This window comes from Miscanthus floridulus, chromosome 17 (assembly GCF_019320115.1).
Source record: "Miscanthus floridulus cultivar M001 chromosome 17, ASM1932011v1, whole genome shotgun sequence".
NCBI lineage: Eukaryota > Viridiplantae > Streptophyta > Magnoliopsida > Poales > Poaceae > Miscanthus > Miscanthus floridulus.
In genome coordinates, this window is record NC_089596.1 from 25,036,400 (window position 1) to 25,059,628 (window position 23,229).

The following is a 23,229-nucleotide window of genomic DNA, read 5'->3' on the forward strand; positions in this document are numbered from 1 at the left end:
CATGGCAACGCTCTGTAGCACGGATACGTGAAGAAGGTGCTGTATCGCGTATTGGATATGTATCCTATACGGATACACCGTCGATATGGCTTCGATACGTATCCTTCGAGTATCCGATTTTTATTTAATTTTGGGAATATTGAGTACGTGTCCAGTCGTCCAGATATGTATCAGACCTGTGGGATACGCCCAGCCCAACAAGAAGCCAACTATTCTTTTGATTCGTACAAAGTTAAAACAAAATAGAAAAGCTAAACTATTTAAATTTAGAAGTTAATACAAGAAAAAATGTCAATACTAAATAGGATATGAATATAAGGTGCATAATAAATAGTTTTGAAGAACAAACTTGGCATACCTCACAACACATAATCAGTTAAATTAATAGTAGAATTGATACATATTTTTTTTATATAACTTGAGGTAAATGACAATACGAGCTAGAATTAAATATTGCAAGGTTATAAAAAGGGCATAGGCACCTAGAACACTATTCTGACTAGATATACACAAGAAGACCAAATACATGTTTGAATTTTTTTTAATAATTTGATCGATATTTGTAACATCAATCATTCGAGCGTGGAAGACCATATCAAGAAGTCATCTGGAAGACCCTGTGAAAACAGCTCGTGCCTAAAGATAACGTAAAAGGAATATACAAGGGAAATAATAGATGTGCCAGTATAGCTAGGGCAATTACTAAAGAGCGCAGAGCATTGTCCACGTGTCCGAGCAAATGTGAAGCTAAATAATTCAAGATGCTCCAAAACGCTCGTTGAGCGGCTATAAAAGGAAAGCCAGACGCATGCATTTGGCATGATGACGAGGAGGAGAACGATTGAGTACTGAAAGAATCAAAACGAGCTGGGCCATCCTCCACGTGGCACTTTGTATAAAAATAGCAATGAACTAAAAGAAATACATGTCAAAATATTTTTTATATATAATTTGGTTGAATTCTGATTCATGAAAGTGTGTGTATACCGAATGTATGCACCTGCCTTTTCTTTTATATAGCCACTCAAGTTGCCTGGACACACGAACCAAAGGTGCTGCGCTCTTCAATAATTGTCTTAGATATAGTGACTTATCCATTATTGCCCTTGCATTTTCCTTTTGCATTGTCTTCCGCTTGGCCTTCTGGACGACTCTTTGGTGTAATCTTTCACGTCCTAAGACCAACACGATGCTTGCATACGAAATTCAAAGCTCCTTTTTTGCGAAAGAGAGATAAATCAACACCTCTGACTATTTGGAGCTTCATTTCTTTGGACGGGAAGATATAAAGGCTAATAAAGAATAGGAAAAAAAAAATCTCATTGATATTTGTTTTTTTACTATATATATTACAACTAGGATATATTCCCTCCATTAATTAAAAAGAATGCGTCTCACTTTCTCACGACTCAACCAATCTAAAGCTTAACCAAATATAAAAAAATGCCAAGATATATCATTATATTTCTCTGGACGGAGTGTGTACCGAAGTTCCATGAGAGTGACAACATGATTAAAAAACAGAGTAGATGTACCGGAAAGTGTAAACTAAACTTGACACGTCACGCGTGCCGAGTGATGCCTCTCTCGTCAGTCGTCTCCATGACCATCACACGCAGCTTCCACGAAACTTGTTGCTCGCAGTTGGTGATCACCTCCGATCAAGCATAAAACTTGAGCAGAGTAGCGAGCTGCCCGGTCGCCACGGCGGGAGAAAGAACTAAGGCGATCGGGACGAAGCCCAAGCAGGAAGGAAGCAAAAAAAGCCATATGGCGGGCAGCGTCGTGAAGGTGTACGGCCCGGCGGCGTCGCCGTTCGTGGCGACGGTGCTGGTGTGCCTGGAGGAGGCCGGCGCCGCGTACGAGCTCGTCCCCGTCGACATGGCGGCGCGCGAGCACAAGGCGCCGCACCACCTCGCCCGTAACGTACGTACGCCGAAACGGAATCATCTCTCTCACTCATCATCGCCTGTCAAATTTATCTGTTCATCATCCTCTCTTAACAAATCATCGATCTCTCTACAGCCGTTCGGCAAGATCCCTGCCTTCCAGGACGGAGAACTCACGCTATTTGGTACTCCCTCCTCCGTCCACGAGAAATGCAGTTCTACATTTAAACCAATTCAATTTTTAAAATTTTTGAATAAATTTATGTAAAATAGTACTGTATCTACATCTAAACCAAGAACTATTTTGTTTTCGCTAGAATCACGTGCGATTTCAAGGCACGTGCTCCGAAAGCACTACAAGAGCGCCGGCGGCGACCTGCTGAGGGAAGGCGACCCCGAGGGGGCCGCCATGGTGGACGTCTGGCTGCAGGTGGAGGCGCACCAGTATGAGCCAGCCATCGCGGAGATCGTGCGGCACTGCGTGATCCTGCCGATGATCGGTGCCGGCGGCGCGCGCGACCAGCGCGTGGTCGACGAGAGCGCCGGAAAGCTGCGGGCGGTGCCGGGGGCGGGGACGCCGGCGTCAGCCTCGCCGACCTCGCAAACTTCGGGTTCACGCACTATCTCATGGCCACAGAGTACGCCGCGCTCGTGGAGGAGCTCCCCGTCGTCGCGGCGTGGTGGCGGAGGATCGCCGCCAGGCCGGCGGCCAGGAAGGTCGCCGCGCTCATGTCGTGGCCACCGCCCGCCTAATTGAGCCCGTGACTGACCGACAAGTGGGCCCATGTTTTAGAGACACAAATCATTGTAAACCGGACACTTGTTCGGTCTCTCCCTGTTTCATGCAAACTCCTCGCCGTCTCATTTCTTCTCCGTGCAAATTCATCCATTTCTCTCTTAATCTTAATACAAGATTGCAACTTTGACAAGAAAATAAACAAATCGAAGCAACTCAGAGAATATAAGGATGAAGAAGGCACCATCCTCTCCTCTGGCCGTCGTCGCCATGACCGTGCTGGCCGTGGCGTGGGCGTCCACCGGCCTACGCGCAACGGAGGCGACGATCGAGAGCACGTGCGCGGCGGCCGCGGCGCGGGACCGGCGCGTGGACGCGCTGTTCTGCGCGCAGCAGTTTCTGGCGTACCACGGCGCGGCGGAGTCGGACCGACGGCGGCGCTGATCGGCGTCAGACTGGGCGACGACGCCGTGTACGACGTCCACGAGGGCACGATCCCGGACCCGCCGGCCGGCGGCGCCAGGGGGAAGGCGGCCATGGGCGCGTGCGCGCAGGCCTACGACGCCGTGGGCATGGCCTTCGCCGAGGCCGCCGACGAGCTCGGCGCGCGGCTGTTCGAGCGCGCCCAGGAGAGGTTCGACCGCGTGGCACCGCTCGTGCGCCGGTGTGACGCCGCGCTCGCGGTGGCCGGTGCCAGGACGCCGCCCGTGCTAGCGAGGTATGGTGCCGACTGCCAGCAGATGGCCGTCATCGGTGCCGCCATCACCAACCTCATCAAGTGATCCAACACCTCCCGTGTCCGTGGCTCTGTACCTTCGTGGTAGCTGCTAGTTTTGCTTCTCTTGACTAGTTAGAACTTAGAAGTCGATTATTACCGCATTGCTCTTTTGGAACCTGAATAAAGAAAGGGTGCATGCCCATCGATTTTCACCCACAAATATTTGTCCATGTACCATGTCGATTGAGCTTGTTTGGCTGCTTGCAGAAACAATTGCAGCTTGCTGTTTGTACAGTGATTTTGTGAGAGACATGCCAGCTGCTGTTGCTGCAAAAAACAGCTACGGCAACTTATGCAGAAAAACAGAAGACAGAAACATATGGGTGCATATATATACCATAATATCATTGCACCAATGCAATGGAATTTCAATCAAAATGCAATTTTTTTTTTCTCTTTGTTCGTTCGGCAAGTCTCTTGCCAACTTTTTGCAAGGGACATTTACAATTTTGTGGATCATCACCGCCCCATATCCTTTTTCTTTCGGAAATTGTGTGGTGTGGGCATCCGACCGTCACGACGCCGCGCTTTTTGGGCCTGCGTGCTACTAGCCTATCAGGCCTGCTCCTCTCTACCTTCCTTCACGGCTTCTCCGAAAAAACAGCGACATTTCCCAACTCGCACAGCCATCGCGGTGTTTACCATCGCTCGCCTGTTGCTCGCCTTCTCCAGCGCGGTTGTCGCTCACTGCGGCCTTCTCCAGCACGGGGGCGCCTCGCCGTTGCCGCCTTCCACTGCGGGTGCCGTTCGCGGGGGGCACCGCTGCTCACCGGGGGCCGCGCAGCCGCCAGTCCACTGCCATCCTCCTTCACGTGACCTAGCGTCGGATCTCGCTATGCACTTGTTCAGTGCTCCGCCCGCCCGTCTGTCAAGTTTTGGTGAAAGCGCATGTTGCAAGCGCATGTTTTGAGTGTTTCAGATATTTCAGAGGTATGTTACAAATGTTTTGTATGGATGTTGCAAAAGTAGATTAGGATGTTGCATGTTACAATGGTCGTACATGTCTGTTGCAAACTTCTGTTCCCAATGTTTCATCTGTTTGTTCAGACGTATTTTGCAAATGCGTTTATCTGGATGTTGCATATGTTTCACGCGTATGTTGCAAGCATTTTATTTGGATATTGCGTATGTTTTGCAATGGTTTTCAGGTATTTTTGCAAGTGTTTTAGACACATGTCTCAAGTGTTTCACCTGTCTCCAGACATATGTTGCAAGTGTTGCATCTGAATATTTCAAAAGTAGATCGGGTGTTGCACATGTTGCAATGTGACCCACCTGCTGTAGCCCCCTGTTGCTGCTGGGGCGCCGCCGTGGGTCACCGTGCAGGTGCCTAAGGCTAGCAAATGCCTCCGCGGCCCGCATCCGCAGGCGGGGTGAGGCGGGCACGCTCATGTCCGTTTCGACGTCGTGGGGTTACCGGCGTGCTTCTGTTACGGGGATGGGCAGGGTGCCTTCTGTTACGTGAGGATGGGACTGGAGGGGACACAATGGATGCGCTCGAACGGGAGCAGCGTCTGAAGGCCTCCTGCGGCCGGACATCCGGACGCTAACCCTTCCATTTTTCTTTTGATCACCGGACCTCTAACAACATCAACACACAACGTGATTTTGTACCTACGACGGCAGCGGTGGGGTGTGAGTTGACTTGTCTACGGCGTATGCTGAGGTCCTATTCCAGTTCGTCTTTGTTGGTCGTTTTCGTTTTTATTGGTTTGTTTGCCTCAGTTGTGTACTTGCTAGACCCTTTGACGTCTTCGTGTTTCGTTGTATTATTATTCAGTTTGAATTTCTTCTTTTGATATACAGAAATGTGAAATTACACCTGTGTGTTTTGCGAGGAGCCAGCACATAATATCCTGCGGCTCTGCTCGCTGGCTCGCTCAACACCACGCGAGATCCGACGGCTCGCTCGCTCGCTCAACCACCACCCGGCGGCGGTACTCCGACGGCTTTGCCTCCTGCAGTACCCACGCCGGTGGATTCAGGCGCCCGGCTCCTCCCTCCCCTCCGGCGACCGCGGTGGATCCTCCCCGACGCGAGGTAGGCCCCCTCCTCCTCCTCCTCCTCCTTCTCCTCCTGGATCTGTGCCTACCAGAGACGAAGACAAACGGCGGCGGTAGTTAGGGTTTCGACAAGCCTCTCCCCCAATATTTGTCCTTGTCGTTCTATAGAAAAAAAATATTTCTCGTGATTTGTGATCTGTGATTTATGATTTGTGCCAAGGAGTAACCCGGGGAGAGACGGGCCGCGTGCCGGCGGCTGGGTGAGCGGTGGCGGCGGAGCGCTCGCTGGGCAGCGGGGGTGGAGCTGGGTGCAACTGGAGGTACAAGAAGAGGTGGGGTCCGTTGGATCTTCATCGTATGGTAAAAAAAATCGTGTGCTAGAACAGAGCGAAACACCCAAAAGCCATGTAGCATATCGTTTCATTGCGTACATATTTTTTTTACAAGAAAATGAACAGATTGAGCTCATTCTGACACAAGACAGAACACAAGAAGCAACAAGATGCAACAAGATTAACCTCAGATGGTCCATGAAAAGTCATCCCGCTTTAACACACACGTTTGTTGCAGAGCTTCAACATTGCAGATTTGCAGTTCATGTTCGCTAAAGTACAAAATTATCCCGGATTAGGTACCTAGGATGTTGTGTTAGTTAATTAACGAGATAAAGTGCACGCACAATCAGAATGCTGCACAGCCATGCAACGAGGTGTGCCGGGCATCAATGGCGCCCGCCGCCGCGCGTTTCATTCTGGTCGGTTATTGAGCGACGACTGTATCACAGAATCAGAAGCCCATGCCGTCCATGAACCCGCCGTCGTACGCCGCGTCCACCTCGGCGTCGGCGATCATGTCGCCGATCATCAACCCGCCGAGCAGGCCGAGGCCGAGACCCGCCGTCGTGCCCATCCCTGCTCCGCCGCCTGATCTCCCCGCTGGCGCGGCGCCGTGGCCCCCGTACCCGTACGGCGCGGCGCCGTAGCCGTACGCGCCGTACCCGTACTGGTGGTGGTGCGGGTACGCGCCGGCGGGGCCGCCGTAGGGAGCATGACCGTACGGCTGGTGGTACGGCGGGTACTGCCGCGCGCCGCCGCCGCGCGGGGTCGCGACCGGGTACGCGGTGATGGCTGCGTCGGCGCCCTTGCCGTGGTGCCGCTTGGACGACATGGACGACGCCGGTGGGGCATGCGTGTACCGGTGGTAGGCGTCCGGCACCGGCGCCGGCGCGTCGGAGAGCCTGTAGGAGATGTGGAGCACGCCGCGCTTGCGTCCGCTGACGGGGCGGCGCACCTGGTAGCTGAGGTGCCTCTGCTCGGCGTTAGCGCTGGCGCCGGCGCCGCTGCCCTCGGCCGACGCGGCGGCGAGGTCCTGCATGGGCACGACCACCTCGCCGACGTCGCGGTCGCCGAAGGCGCGCTCGGCGCGGAGCAGCACGTGCAGGGCGAGGCCGCGCGGGTCGGCGGCGGGCGGGATGGTGAACCGCAGCGGGGCGTGCCATATCGGGTTCCGTCCCCCCTCGCGGTCCGCGTACGTCCGGTGCGTCGGCAGCCGCGGGTCGCCGCCGGAGATGGACGCCACGGCGTACACGCGCATCTTGCTGAAGAGCGTCACCCGCTTCAGGTCCTTGGCCGAGATCAGCGTCACCTCCAGCACCTGGTACGCCATTGCGTGGCGCCGCCGGCTGCTCGGACTCTTTTCTTGCCTGTTTCTTATGTGTCGGAATGGAGAGCCGCACTCGGAGGATGGAAGGTTGGTAGATGGCGAAATGACGGTTTTGGCCTTCCAGCTTCTAAGCTCAGCTCGTGGCTTTTTTGGAGGGGGCGATTTTGTGCAATGCCAAGGCCACTTGTACTTGGCGTGGGCACGTGGCCATTGGACAAGAATAGCTTCACTTAGGTTGGTTACATTTGTTATTCTTAGGGCTATGGTTATTAGCGGAGGCAGGCCAGCCAGCGCGGAGGAGGCGGGCACAGGGGTCCATCGCCGGCTACTAGTGAAGGTGAATAGCGGTTGGCCCACGGAGGAAAGGGGAGGCACTGAAATGGCCGTGCGACACCAGGCTAGCGTAGCAGGGGCCGGACGTGGCGGCCGTGAAGTCGCACGGGCAGGCTGCTGAAGGCGCGGGCGAGCTCTCGGAGTCTCGGGCTCGTAGCCGCGCACGCTAAAGAATGACGGGAGGTTGGAGATGACCTACCAGCCACACAATTAAGTTGATGTGCTTGGTCACCCGAGAGGCAAAAAAATACAAACCTAATGTATAGCAGTCTCCATAGAAAATAATCTCCCAAAAACAATCGAGGGGGCTGTGTTGTGAACTCAAAACCGTCGGAAGCAAAATAGTGTGAGAAGAAGCAAAATTTCGTGAGAAGAAAAATAGAGGGAGGGCAAGTGACAATTGTGTTTCAGAGGTGCATGGTAAATTTTGAGGAAGTTTTGTTTAAAGTTCTGACATGTATAACTAGACAGTACATGTACCCATTAATTTTACAAAATAAATAAGAAAAATAAAGAAAGAATAATTAGACCAAGTATGCTCTAAACAACCTAGAATCTCAAACACTAGATAGAGTTCAAAACCCTACTATATAGAAAAAAACGTGGTTGCTCGATTATCTTACGCTACAAAGCGAGGCGGTCAAAGTTCAGAAAGCTCAATCATCCTCCCACAGAAAAAGAGTCGTGAAAGTGTATCAAAGCTTCTGACAAGTCTTCGAAATCCTCCAATTGTTTGACAATTGATCCAATAGTAGCACATGACCCAATAAACATAAAAAGTGACCGACACAATTGATCAAATCACTGTTATCCATTATTTGAGCGGTATTTGATCTTCTTATTTCCACAAATGACCATCAAATCGGAGCATCCCATTGTAACCCATGGAAGTAGTTACCCACAAATGACTATATGGCTCGTTTTATGTCAATATATGTAGTTTCCCAATCCCAAATATGTATTCGGTGGTGCATAGAGTTAGACAGTGACACCATCGAGTAGTTTTAAAAGCAACTAGTTATGAGGAGTGATATAAATTTGCAAGGCAAGTTTTTGTGAGGTGAAACGATATTTTTTTTTACATACTACCGTTTTGTTTTAACAAAGGAAGTTTTGTTTATAGTAAAGTTCTGACATGTATAACTAGATAGTACATGTACCCACTAATTTTACAAAACAAATAAGAAAAATAGAGAAAGGATAATAAGACCTAGTATATATGCTCTAAACAACCTAATCTCAAACACAAGATAGAGTTCAAAACCCCACTATATAGAAAAAACATGGTTGCTCGATTATCTTACACTACAAAGCGAGACGGTCAAAGTTCAGAAAGCTCAATCATCCTCGCACCAAAAAAGAGTCATGAAAGTGTATCAAAGCATGTGACAAGTCTTCAAAACCCTCCAATGCTCTGACAATTGATCCAATGGTAGCACATGACTGATAAACATAAAAAGTGACTGACATAATTGATCAAATCACTATCATCCATTTGAGCGGTATTGGAGCATCTTATTTCCACAAATGACCATCAAATTGGAGCATCCCTTTTGTGGAAGTATTTACCCACAATGAGACAAAGAGATCATATAAAATGACACCTTTAAGAGACAACATGACACCACCTTAGCTTGTCTCTAGAATTGACATCGTTTTCCTCCCAACATGTGTGTGTGTGACACACCCTTAGCTTGTCCAGAATTGACAGCATTTTTCTCCAACCATGTAGGGGGAAGGGTGGTGTTGTGTGTGTGCGCACGTGCGTGGTGTTGTGTGTGTATGCGCGCACGTGACGTGTGCATGCGTGTGTGTGTGTGTGTGTTCGTGAGTGTGTCTGTCAAATAACCATCAAACTGGAGCATCTCTATGTAAGCCATGGAAGTAGTTACCCACAATGAGACGAAGAGATCTTCTAAAATGACACCTAGAACATGACGCCACCTTAACTTGTCTAGAATTAACATCGTTTCCTCCCAACATGTAGGGTGTGTGTGTGATGAGTGTGCGTGATTGCGTGCGGTGCGCACGCGCACGTGTGCGTGTGTGTGTGCGTCTGTGTGTGTTATTTTTTATTTTATTTTTCCCTAACATTATTTTTGAATTATTTATTTTATTGGGAAAAATATAGACCCAATAATTAGTTGATATTTGTGATTGATGGGATCTTTATAGGTTCACATTTTGTTGATATTTCGTTGAAGTTACTTCCATGCATGAAAAATCTATTATTGATGGTTTCCCTTTAAAGAAAAAGCAAAAAAAAAGTAAAAGTAAATGAATAATTTTCGTGCAAACAACCCAAATCTCTCCCTTGAGATGCTTACATTATCTATGTGGGCAACAATTTAACACAATGTTTTCTCTTATAGAAATTCAAAACACATCACAATGTTCACACGACGTCGTCAACCAAATCACCTTGCCAAGCCGCTCACCGAATCATAGCTACCTAGCCGCCCTCGAATTGTACCTACCTAGTTGTTCATCGCCGTCCACCAAATCGCTCTTACCCACCCACCCACTGAATGTAACCTAGTCGTCCACCAAACCGCTCTTGCCCACCAACACCCACTTCATACCTTCGCAACCACCCACTGTATCAATCCCTATGCAACCGCCAACCGACTCGGACCTACCTAGCCGCCCACCATATCAACCCCTAATGCAGCCGCCCACCGACTCGTACCTACCCAGCCGCCCACCGTATTAACCCTTACTATGCTTATAAAACCGGAGGAAGACCCCACCCCACTCTCACTCGGTCCCTGTGGGCGTGTTTGATACCTGGCCCGACGGCCTGGTTGCGCCCGTGGGCTGCAATACGCATGTTTGATGTCCTTGGCCCAGTCTGTAGCCCGGTCGCACAGACCAAAAGCGCCCCCTCTGCCTGGATCCAGGGAAACTAACCCTACCTCCGTTTCTCCAGGGCGCGGTTGCGTGTGGCTCCTCGTGGGCAATTTTGGGGAGATTTCAAGCGGCGGCGGGTGGCTCGCGCGGGCTCACATGGAAACATTGAAACCTCCATGCGCGCTCGTGCCTCCGGTGAAAGTTGTCGCCTTTATAAGCGGCCCCTCCGGCGTTGCACTACCTTCCTTCTTCTCCCTTCATTCTCCACTCAATCCCATAAGAGACCAGCGCTAGTGGTGAGGTGTGGTGTTCGTCGAGGCAGTGGGCTTCCTCTCCGTTCTCCCGCCTCGGATTTTCTATATTTTATCAACCTTGAAATAGAATGGGAAAACGCCTTTTTTTCTAAGAATAATAAAAATTACGAACAATGGCCCTCCTTGCTCCTATCCCCCAAGTCACCCTCCTCTGGAGCCCAAACCCAAACCCAAGCCCAGACCGATCGATCCTGCATCCAAATCTAGGTGTGGTGCGGTGCGTGCGTGTGCGTGCGCGACTGTGTGTGTTTGCGTGTGCGTGTATGTGTGTGTTATTTTTTATTTTATGTTTCCCTAACATTATTTAAAATTTATTTTTATTTTATGGAAAAAAGTATAGACCCAATAATTAGTTGATATTTGTGGTTGATGGAATTTTTGTAGGTGTTCACATTTTATTGATGTTTCGTAGAAGTTACTTCCATGCATGAAATTTATGATTGATGGTTTTCATTTAAAGAAAAAACATGAAAAGTATAAGTAAATGAATAATTTTATGCAAACAACCCAAATCTTTCTCTTGAGATGGCTAAGTTGTCTACATGGGCCACAATTTAACACATGCTTTCTCTTATACAAATTTAAAACATATCACATGTTCACACAACGTCGTCTACCAATCCGTTCTTACCTAGACGCTCACTGAATCACATCTACCTAGCCGATCGGCCTCGAATTGTACCTACCTAGTTGTTCACCGTCGTCCACCAAATCGCTCTTACCCAGTCACCCACCGAATGTCACCTAGCCGTCAACCAAACCGCTCTTGCCCACCAGCACCCAGTTCATACCTACGCAGCCGCCCACTATATCGAAACCTACGCAGCCGCCAACTGACTCGCACCTACCTTGACGCCCACCGTATCAACCCCTAATGCAGCCGCCCACCGACTTGTACCTATGCAGCCGCCTACCGTATTAACAATTATTGTGCTTATGGCCCTGTTTGCTTCTCTTATAATCCGTCTTTTTTAGCTTGTTTTTTCAGCTGGAATATTATTTTTCTCTCACAACAAATCAGCCAGAATAGTGTTTCGGCTTTTTTTAGCGAAGCGAACGAGGCCTATAAAACGGGAGGAAGACCCCACCCCACTCTCACTTGGTCCATGTGGGCGTGTTTGATACCTGGCTCGATGGCCTGGCTGCGCCCGTGGGCTGTAATACGCGTGTTTGATTTCCTTGGCCCAGTCCGTAGCCCGATCGTACGGATCAAAAGCGCCCCGTCTGCCTGGTTCTAGGGAAACGAACCCTACCTCCATTTCTCCAGGGCGCGGTTGCGTGCGGCTCCTCGTGGGCGATTTTGGGGAGATTTCAAGCGGTGGCGGGTGGCTCACGCATGCTCACATGGAAACATTGAAACCTCCGCGCGCACTCGTGCCTCCGGTGAAAGCTGCCACCTTTATAAGCGGCCCCTCGGGCGCTGCGCTACCTTCCTTCTTCTCCCTTCTTTCTCCACTCAATCCCATGAGAGACCAGCGCTGGTGGTGAGGTGTGGTGTTCGTCGAGGCAGTGGGCTTCCTCTCCGCCCTCCCGCCTCGGATTTTCTTTATTTTATCAACCTTGTAATAGAATGGGAAAATGCCTTTTTTCTAAGAATAATAAAAATTACGAACAATGGCCCTCCTTGCTCCTATCCCCAAGTCACCCTCCTCCGGAGCCCAAACCCAAACCCAAGCCCAGACCGATCGATCCTGCATCCTAATCTAGGTGCGGTGTGGTGCGTGCGTGTGTGTGCGCATGCGTGTGCATGCACGACTACGTGTGTGCGCGCGCGTGCACGTGTGTTTGCATGTGCATGTATGTGTGTGTTATTTTTTATTTTATGTTTCCCTAACATTATCTCTAAATTATTTTTATTTTATGGAAAAAAGTTAGACCCAATAATAAGTTGATATTTGTGGTTGATGGAATTTTTGTAGGTGTTCACATTTTGTTGATGTTTCGTAGAAGTTACTTCCATGCATGAAATTTATTATTGATGGTTTTCATTTAAAGAAAAAACATGAAAAATATAAGTAAATGAATAATTTTATGCAAACAACCCAAATCTTTCTCTTGAGATGGCTAAGTTGTCTAGGTGGGCCACAATTTAACACATGCTTTCTCTTATACAAATTTAAAACATATCACATGTTCACACAACATTGTCTACCAATCCGTTCTTACCTAGCCGCTCACTGAATCATATCTACCTAGCCGCCCTAAGATCGCACCTACCTAGTTGTTCATCATCGCCCACCAAACAGCTCTTACCAACCGAATCACACCGACCTATTCGTCCCCGAGTCGCACATACCCAGCCGTCCACCCTCGCTGACCAAACTGCTCTTGCCCAGCTGCCCACCGTGTCAACCCTTACTGTGCTTATAAAATGGGAGGAAGACCCCACCCCACTCTCACTCGATCTCTGTGGGCGCGTTTGATACCCTGTCCCGACAGCCTGGTTGCACCCGTGGGCTGCAATACGCGTGTTTGATGTCCTTGGCCCAGTCCACAGCCCAGCTCGCGTGGACCAAAAGCGCCCCCTCCGACTGACTTTAGGGAAACGGACCCTACCTCCATTTCTCCAGGGTGCAGTTGCGTGTGGCTCCTCGTGGGCGATTTTGGGGCAATTTCGAGCTGCGGCGGGTGGCTCGTGCGGGCTCGCATGGAAACGTTGAAACCTCCGCGCACGCGCGCTCGTGCCTCCGGTGAAAGCTGCCGCCTTTATAAGTGGCCCCTCCGGCGCTGCGCTGCCTTCCTTCTTCTCCCTTCCTTTCCCACTCAATCCCATGATAGACCAGCACTGGTGGTGAGGTGTGGTGTCCGTCGAGGCGGCGTCCTTCCCTGACAGGCTTCTTCTCCGTTCCCCTGCCCTGAATTTTCTTTGTTTTACCAACCTTGTAATAGAATAGGAAAACCCCTTTTTTCTAAAAATAATAAAAATTACGAACAATGGCGCTCCTTCCTCCGATCCCCAAGTCACCAGCCTCCGGAGCCCAAACCCGAACCCAAGCCCAGACCGATAGACCCTGCATCCAAATCTAGGTGCAATGCGTGTGTGTGTGCACGTGCGTGACTGCACGTGTGTGTGTTGCACGTGTTTGTGTGTGTTATTTTTTATTTTATGTTTCCCTAACATTATATTTGAATTATTTTTATTTTATGGAAAAAAGTATAGACCCAATAATTAGTTGATATTTGTGGTTGATGGAATTTTTGTAGGTGTTCACATTTTATTGATGTTTCGTAGAAGTTACTTCCATGCATGAAATTTATGATTGATGGTTTTCATTTAAAGAAAAAACATGAAAAGTATAAGTAAATGAATAATTTTATGCAAACAACCCAAATCTTTCTCTTGAGATGGCTAAGTTGTCTACATGGGCCACAATTTAACACATGCTTTCTCTTATACAAATTTAAAACATATCACATGTTCACACAACGTCGTCTACCAATCCGTTCTTACCTAGCCACTCACCGAATCACATCTACCTAGCCGATCGGCCTCGAATTGTACCTACCTAGTTATTCACCATCGTCCACCAAATCGCTCTTACCCAGTCACCCACCGAATGTCACCTAGCCGTCCACCAAACCGCTCTTGCCCACCAGCACCCAGTTCATACCTACGCAGCCGCCCACTGTATCAAACCCTATGTAGCCGCCAACCGACTCGTACCTACCTTGCCGCCCACCATATCAACCCCTGATGCAGCCGCCCACCGACTTGTACCTACGTAGTCGCCCACCGTATTAACAATTATAGTGCTTATAAAACTGGAGGAAGATCCCACCCCACTCTCACTCGGTCCCTGTGGGCGTGTTTGAAACCTGGCCTGGCTGCGCCCGTGGGCTGTAATACACATGTTTGATGTCCTTTGCCCAGTCCGTAGCCCAGTGGCACGGACCAAAAGCGCCCCCTCTACCTAGTTCTAGGGAAACAAACCCTACCTCTGTTTCTCCATGGTGCGGTTGCGTCCGGCTCCTCGTGGGCGATTTTGGGGAGATTTCAAGTGGCGGCGGGTGGCTCGAGCTGGCTGAAAGGTCCTAATGGCTAGAGGAGGGTGAATAGCCTAATAAAATTTCTACAACAACACTTAAAAAAATAGTTAGACAATTTTGAGGCGAAGCAAGTGTTGTGCTAGCCTACTCAAAATGCAAGCCACCTACCACAATTCTAGTTTAGATAGTGTTGATTCACACAAGAGGTATGACACTATCCTATGTTAGTGTGCTCTCAAAGGCTAACTAAAGAGCCACACCAACTAAGCAAGCAAGCTCTCACAACTAGCTACACAAAGATATGAATTGAATCCATGTTGTTTGCCCAAGCATTTTTACCATGTGTAAAAAGATATGGACAAGTTTCATGAACCCCAAATGGTAGCAATTGCTCCCCCTACATATGTGCTAAGAGTTTGAATTATAGCTTGCACATATGCTTAGATAGGAAATATAGGAGTCAATGTCTACCAAATGATGCTAAGGTATAAAAGATAGACCTTCGAAGCGTGATACCAATCGGAGTGCACCAATATATCATCCTTAGCACCATGGTTAGCTCAAAACCACTTGGAAACATACTTTAGAAAGATACCACTTGTAAAGGCTTACTTGAAAAATGAAAGTTATCTAGTGATTTCATTTCATCATTCAATCTTACAACTAACATTCATCACACAAGCATGGATGTTTAAATTTAATACTTGTGCCATGCAAGCAAACATATGAAATGCACATTTAAATGCACCATACAAGTTCATGAGCTTGCTCCCCCTACTTGTGTGCTCAAAATGTTAATTGATTCCTTTCCATTGTCATATCTCTCCCCCTATATCAAGTTCTCCCCCCTTTATTGTCTTTTCACTATCTTAGTACACTAATATCTTCGTTTTTCTCCCCATGTACTAGTATCTTTATTTCTCTCCCCCTTTGTCATCAATGACCACAAAGGTTCTAAATATAGATAGTATTACTTGTAGGGTCAAGATTATCAATGTCAATCAATGGGGTGAGGATCATTTTCTCAAATTTGGTTTAGTCTAGATTATTTACCAAAGATATTTAACTCGGTTTGATCTAAGGATAAGCTTCTTCACACCTCCAAATAAGGGTTATCTTATACCATGTTGAGTTAAACACTTATAGCTCATTTTCTAGATTAAACACTAGGTTTACAAGCCCATAAACATATCATATGCTATCACTAGATCAAATCAAGGATAGAAGCAATAGTGATACCATATAAACATCAAATTCATTTGATTTTCATGAATGAGCTTAATAAAATAGAACCATTTAAAAGGTCCTAATTAGATTGAAAATATGACTAGATGCACTAAACATGTCTTTAGCAAGGATGTGTGTCATGCCAATCAACTTTTACCTTGGATTGCTCGAAGGATAGGCATGTCATATGAGTGGGGGTGCATCAACACATATTTGAGAAATCCAATATGTTCAACTCATTCCTTAGCTTACAAAACATTTTCTCATCTAATGGCTTGGTGAATATATCGGCAAGTTGATCTTCGGTGCCTACACTCTCAATGCAAATGTCCCCCTTTTGTTGGTGATCTCTTATGAAATGATGGCGGACATCAATGTGCTTTGTTCTTGCATGTTGCACCGGATTGTTGGTCAACTTAATTGCACTCTCATTGTCACATAGCAATGGGACTTTCTTGAACTTAATTCCAAAGTCACTCAAAGTGGCCTTCATCCAAAGTATTTGTGCACAACAACTACCGGCGGATATATATTCGGCTTTAGTGGTTGATAATGCAACACTATTTTACTTCTTTGATGACCATGAAACAAGTGATCTTCCCAACAATTGACATGTGCCCGATGTGCTCTTCCTTTCAACCTTGCATCCCACATAATCTAAGTCGGAGTAACCAACTAGCTCAAACTTTGCTCCTTTGGGATACCACAAACCAATATTTGGTGTATGCTTCAAGTACCTCAATATTCTCTTTGTAGCCTTCAAATGACTTTCTCTTGGTGAGGCTTGAAATCTTGCACACATGCATACACTAAACATCACATAGAGTAGGCTTCCAATCATAGACCGATATAACTTTTGATCCACCATGTTTCCACTTGCATCACTATCCAAGTTGTCATTTGTTCCCATTGGTGTGCTAATGACTTTGCTATCAATCATGCCAAACTTCTTGATCATGTCCTTGATGTACTTGCTTTGACTCACAAATGTATCATTCTTTAATTGCTTGATTTGAAGACCAAGGAAGTAACTCAATTCTCCAATCATGGACATCTCAAACCCATTAGCCATCATCTTTCCAAACTCATCACAAAATTCTTGATTGGTTGATCCAAATATGATATCATCAACATAGATTTGCAATACAAATAGATCTTTTCCAATCTTCTTGATGAAGAGAGTGGTGTCAACCTTGCCCATTGTGAACCCTTTAGAGAGTAGGAAATCCCTCAATCTCTCATACCATGCTCTAGGTGCTTGCTTCAAGCCATACAATGCTTTCTTTAACTTGTATACATGGTTGGGTTTCTTATCATCTTCAAAACCGGGAGGTTGCTCAACATATACTTCTTCATTGATATAACCATTGAGAAATGCACTCTTAACATCCATTTGATAAAGCTTGATGTTGTGGGCACAAGCATAGGCTAGCAAGATTCTAATTGCTTCCAATCTAGCAACCGGGGCATATGTTTCTCCAAAGTCAAGACCTTCAACTTGTGTATAGCCTTGTGCTACCAATCTTGCTTTGTTCCGTACCACTATCCTATCTTGATCTTGCTTGTTTCTAAAGACCCATTTGGTTCCAATCACATTATGTCCCTTTGGTCTTTCTATCAACTCTCATACTTGATTTCTTGTGAAGTTATTCAATTCTTCATGCATAGCATTCACCCAATCAACATCCATCAAAGCTTCATCTATCTTCTTTGGTTCAATGGATGACACAAATGAGAAGTATTCACAAAATGATGCCAATCTTGATCTTGTTTGTACACCTCTTGAAATATCACTAATGATTGTATCCAAAGGATGATCTCTTGCAATACTTGTTGGTTGGAGCAACGGAACTTGATTGCTTGCACTTGCTTGATCATTGGGTTGAGATGATGTACTAGCCACTTGATCTTGTTCATTATCATGAGATTCACTTGCACTAACTTGATTTGTATCATCTTGCACATTTGAGTTGGAGAGCACTTGTACTTGATCATCTTCATCATCAATCACTTGTCTAGGCCTTAATTCACCAATATCCATGTTCTTCATGGCATTTGAAAGTTGAATGCCTCTAACATCTTCTAAGTTCTCATTCTCTACTTGTGAACCCTTTGTTTCATCAAATTCAACATCATGAACTTCCTCAAGAGTACCACTATCCAAATTCCAAACTCTATATGCTTTGCTTTTAGTGGAATAACCAAGTAGGAATCCTTCATCACATTTCTTGTCAAACTTGCCCAATCTAGTGCCTTTCTTCAAGATATAGCATTTGCAATCAAAGACCCGAAAATATGCAATGTTGGGCTTTCTACCATTCAAGAGCTCATATGGTGTCTTCTCTTTCAATCGGTGACAATAGAGTCGGTTGCTATAATAGCAAGCGGTGTTGATAGCTTTGGCCCAAAAGGATTGACTCACATTGTATTCACTAAGCATAGACCTTGCCATATCAATGAGTGTTCTATTCTTCCTCTCAACAAGGCCATTTGATTGGGGTGTGTACTTAGCTGAGAATTGATGTCTAATTCCAAATTCATCACATAACTCATCAATTCTAGTATTCTTGAACTCACTACCATTGTCACTTCTAACTCTCTTGATGGTTGTTTCAAACTCATTGTGAATGCCCTTGACAAATGATTTGAATATTGCAAATACATCACTTTTGTCCACTAGAAAGAATACCCATGTGTATCTAGTATAGTCATCCACTATCACTAATCCATATTTGTTTCCACCGATACTAGTGTATTGTGTTGGCCCAAACAAATCCATGTGCAATAACTTAAATGCTTTACTAGTGCTCATCATGCTTTTCTTAGGATGGGTGTTTCCAACTTGTTTGCCAGCATGACAAGAGCTACAAAGCTTATCCTTTTCAAACACAACATCTTTCAAGCCTTTAACTAAGTCATGCTTAACCAATCTATTCAATTGTTTCATTCCAACATGACCAAGCCTTCTATGCCATAACCAACCCATGCTAGACTTAGTGAACAAGCATGTAGATAATCTAGCTTCACTATCATTGAAATCAACCAAGTATAGATTCTCATATCTAAAGCCTTTGAAGATCAAGTTAGAGCCATCTACACTTATGATTTCTACATCATCTACCCCAAATATGTATTTGAATCCAAGATCACACAATTGAGCCATGGATAGCAAATTGAAGTTTAAGCTCTCTACTAGCAACACATTGGATATGCTCATGTCATTGGATATTGTAATCTTACCAAGCCCTTTGACCTTGCCTTTGCCATTATCACCAAATGTGATACTATCATAACCATCATTGCCATTGGTGTTGATTGAGTTGAACATTCTTGCATCACTGGTCATGTGTTGAGTGCACCCACTATCAAGAACCCAATGCCTTCCTCCAGCTTTATAATTAACCTACAAAAGAAGATCAATTCTTTTTAGGTACCCAAACTTACTTGGGTCCTTGAAGATTAGTTACTAAGCTCTTTGGAACCCAAATGGCTTTCTTCTTTGAGTCCATCCATGGTTTGCTAATGAACTTAGCCTTTACACCATTTGTACCCTTAGTAAGCATATAGCATGAATCAAGCTTTATGAAGGATACATTAGCATTTTTGCTCTTATTTTTGCATTCTTGCTCTTTGTGACCAACTTGCTTGCAACTAGTGCAAAACCGACCATTGTTCTTCATAAAACTAGTCTTATGAGGAGCAAAGGCCGCCTTGCCTTTCGTGGGGGTATAGCCCAATCCCTCTTTGTAGAGAGAAGCTCTTTGGCTACCCAAGCACATAAGCAAGCGGTCCTCACCACCATAAGCCTTAGCCAAGGTGTGAGTGAACTTAGTGACCTCCTTCTTGTGGTTCTCATTCTCAACCACTAGTGAGGCATCACAAGTGAGACCATCACTACTAGATGAGGTAGAAGTGGGAGTACTACAAGAAGAGTTAGTAGGAGCAACAATGATAGGCATAGATAGTGATTCATCTATTATGTCACAAGTTAAACTTACATTGAAAGTTTCAACATGCTTCTTTTTATTTTGCTCATCAAGCAAAGAGGAATGAGCCTTTCAAGCTTTTTGTGAGCTTTGCCAAGCTTCTTATTGGCTTCCTCTAGCCTCTCATGAGATGCATTGAGCTCATCAAAGGCTTGCTTAAGTGCTTTTAGTTCCTTATGCAAGCTTTTGCATTCCCTTCTCTTGATATCAAAGTGTTCTCTAGCATCTTCTAGCATGTCAATTAATTCATCTTTAGTTGGTTCATCATCATCACTATCACTATCATTTTCATTTTCATGTTCATTATCATCAACATGTTCTTCATCACTTTCATCATCACAAGATTGTACCTTAGTGGACTTAGCCATGAAGCATGATGAAGATTCGAAGAGAGAAGGCTTCTCATTGATGGCAATGCTTGCAAGAACCTTCTTCTTGGTGGTCTTATGATCATCACTATCATCATCATCATCATCACTTGAGGAAGCATCACTATCCCAAGTGACTACATATGAACCACCCTTCTTCTTCTTGAAGGCCATCTTGTCCTTCTTCTTTTTCTTTTCCTTCTTGTCCTTCTTCTTATTCTTCTTGTTGTCATCATCATTGTCACTATTGTATGGGCATTGAGCAATAAGATGATCTTTGCTTCCACACTTGAAGCACCTTCTTGACTCTTCTTTGTTCTTGAATGAAGATTTCTTTCTTCTTGCACGATAGCCCTTCTTCACCATGAACTTGCCAAATCTTTTGACAAAGAGAGCCATCTTCTTATCATCATCATCATCCCAAGATTCATCTTCTTCACTTGATGTCTCTTGCTTAGCTTTGCCCTTTGATGATGTGGCCTTGAATGCCATGCTCTTCTTCTTGTCATCCTTCTTCTCATCTTTCTTCTCCTTCTTTTCTTCCTTCTCATCTTCATCTCTATATGTATCATCGGTCATGATGTCTCCTAATACTTGGTTTGGTGTCATGGTGTCCAAACCACTCCTTACTAGAATAGTGACCAATGTGCCAAATCTTGAAGGTAAGCATCTCAAGAACTTGTGGGAGAAGTCCTTGTCCTTCACCTTTTCTCCAAGTGCTTTGAGATCATTGATGAGCACTTGAAGCCTATGGAACATCTCTGGCACACTCTCATCATCCTTCATCTTGAAGCTTGCAAACTTCTCTTTGAGAATGTATGCCTTTGCACCCTTCACGGCTTAAGTGCCCTCAAATGATTCTTCTAACTTCTTCCAAGCCTCATGAGCCATCTCAATATTCTTGATTTGCTCAAATGTTCTCTCATCAATTGCATCATGAATAGCACTTAGAGCAATGTCATTATTTTGGAGAAGTACTTCTTCGGCCGTGGTGGGATTCTCCGGATCACCAATCTCAATTTTGGTTTCTACCACCTTTCACACCTTTCTATTGATTGACTTGATGTGTGTTGTCATCTTTGACTTCCAATAAAGATAATTTGTGCCATCAAATTGGAGTGGCTTCTTGGTGTTGTTGATTTGAGCCATTTTAACACCGAAGGTTGTTAAGCCTCAAATAACGGTGACCTCGGCTCTGATACCACTTGAAAGGTCCTAATGGCTAGAGGGGGTGAATAGCCTAATAAAATTTCTACAACAACACTTAACAAAATAGTTAGATAATTTTGAGGCGAAGCAAGTGTTGCGCTAGCCTACTCAAAATGCAAGCCACCTACCACAATTCTAGTTTAGATAGTGTCGATTCACACAAGAGGTATGACACTACCCTATGTTAGTGTGCTCTCAAAGGCTAACTAAAGAGCCACACCAACCAACCAAGCAAGCTCTCACAACTAGTTACACTAAAGAGCTTGTCAACTAGTTTGTGATAATGTAAAGAGAGTGATCAAGATAGTTATACCGCCGTGTAGAGGAGTGAACCAATCAATCACAAGGATGAATAACAATGAAGACCAATCGCCTTGGAATCAAAGGATGAACATAATGATTTTTACCGTGGTTCACTTGCTTGCCGGCAAGCTACTCCTCGTTGTGGCGATTCACTCACTTGGAGGTTCATGCGCTAATTGGCTTCACACGCCAAACCCTCAATAGGGTGCCGCACAACCAACACAAGATGAGGATCACACAAGCCACAAGCAATCCACTAGAGTACCTTTTGGCACTCTGCCGGGGAAAGGTCAAGAACCCCTCACAATCACCACGATCAGAGCCGGAGACAATCACCACCCTCCGCTCAACGATCCTCGCTGCTCCAAGCCATCTAGTTGGTGGCAACCACCAAGAGTAACAAGTGAAATCCGCAGCAAAACACGAACACCAAGTGCCTCTAGATGCAATCACTCAAGCAATGCACTTGGATCACTCCCAATCTCACTATGATGATGAATCAATGATGGAGATGAGTGGGAGGACTTTGGCTAGGCTCATAAGGTTGCTATGTCAATGAAAATGGCCAAAGATGTGAGCCATAGACGGCCATGGGGCTTAAATAGAAGCCCCCATGAAATAGAGCCGTTGTACCCCTTCACTGGGCACACTACGCTTTGACCAGACGCTCCGGTCCATTTGACCAGACGCCATCCCTCAGCATCTGGTCCACTGATGGACGCCATGTGTTACTGGCTTCAAATGCTGTTCGTCAGATGTCAACGGCTACGAGGCTGACCGGACGCTCCGGCAAAACTGACCGGACGCTGGAGCCTTAGCGTCCGGTCGAGTACAGTAAGGGTCAAAAACTAGTTTTCCTCAACCAGACACGTCCGGTCCACCTCGACCGGACACAGCCCAGCGTTCGGTGGTAAACCCTAGCTACTGTACCGCCAGTCAGCGTGACCGGACACAGGCAGTCAGCGTCCGGTGCTTTTGGATCCAGCGTCCGGTCACTTGACCGACGCTGGCATCTCCTCCATTCTTCTTCACCCTTGCTCAAGTGTGCTAACCACCAAGTGTATCACCTTATGCACATGTGTTAGCATATTTTCACAAATATTTTCAAGAATGTTAGCACTCCACTAGATCCTAAATGCATATGCAATGAGTTAGAGCATCTAGTGGCACTTTGATAACTGTATTCCGATACGAGTTTCACCCCTCTTAATAGTACGGCTATCAAACCTAAATGTGATCACACTCTCTAAGTGTCTTGATCACCAAAGCAAAATAGCTCCTACACATTATACCTTTGCCTTGAGCTTTTTGTTTTTCTCTTTCTTCTTTTCAAGTTTAAGCCCTTGATCAATGCCATGCCATCACCATTGTCATGTTATGATCTTCATTAGCTTCTCCACTTGAGATGTGCTACCTATCTCATGATCACTTGATAAACTAGGTTAGCACTTAGGGTTTCATCAATTCACCAAAACCAAACTAGAGCTTTCACTGGCTCACATGGAAACATTGAAACCTCCATGCACGCTCATGCCTCCGGTGAAAGCTACCATCTTTATAAGCGGCCCCTCCAGCACTGCGCTA

The 23,229-nt window shown here is 46.1% G+C and overlaps 1 protein-coding gene and 2 pseudogenes across 1 annotated transcript; 2 read left to right on the plus strand and 1 right to left on the minus strand.

Moving 5' to 3' along the window:
* The first annotated feature begins 1,653 nt into the window (after positions 1-1,653).
* Positions 1,654-2,648, plus strand: LOC136518792 (probable glutathione S-transferase GSTF1; annotated as a pseudogene).
* A 197-nt stretch (positions 2,649-2,845) lies between these two features.
* On the plus strand, positions 2,846-3,601 carry LOC136518793 (pectinesterase inhibitor 8-like; annotated as a pseudogene).
* A 2,348-nt stretch (positions 3,602-5,949) lies between these two features.
* LOC136519084 (protein SRC2-like) lies at positions 5,950-7,167 on the minus strand. Its single transcript, XM_066512742.1, has one exon. It carries the CDS (start codon positions 7,069-7,071, stop codon positions 6,193-6,195), a length of 879 nt encoding a protein of 292 aa, XP_066368839.1. The 5' UTR covers positions 7,072-7,167; the 3' UTR covers positions 5,950-6,192.
* Positions 7,168-23,229: the final 16,062 nt, after the last annotated feature.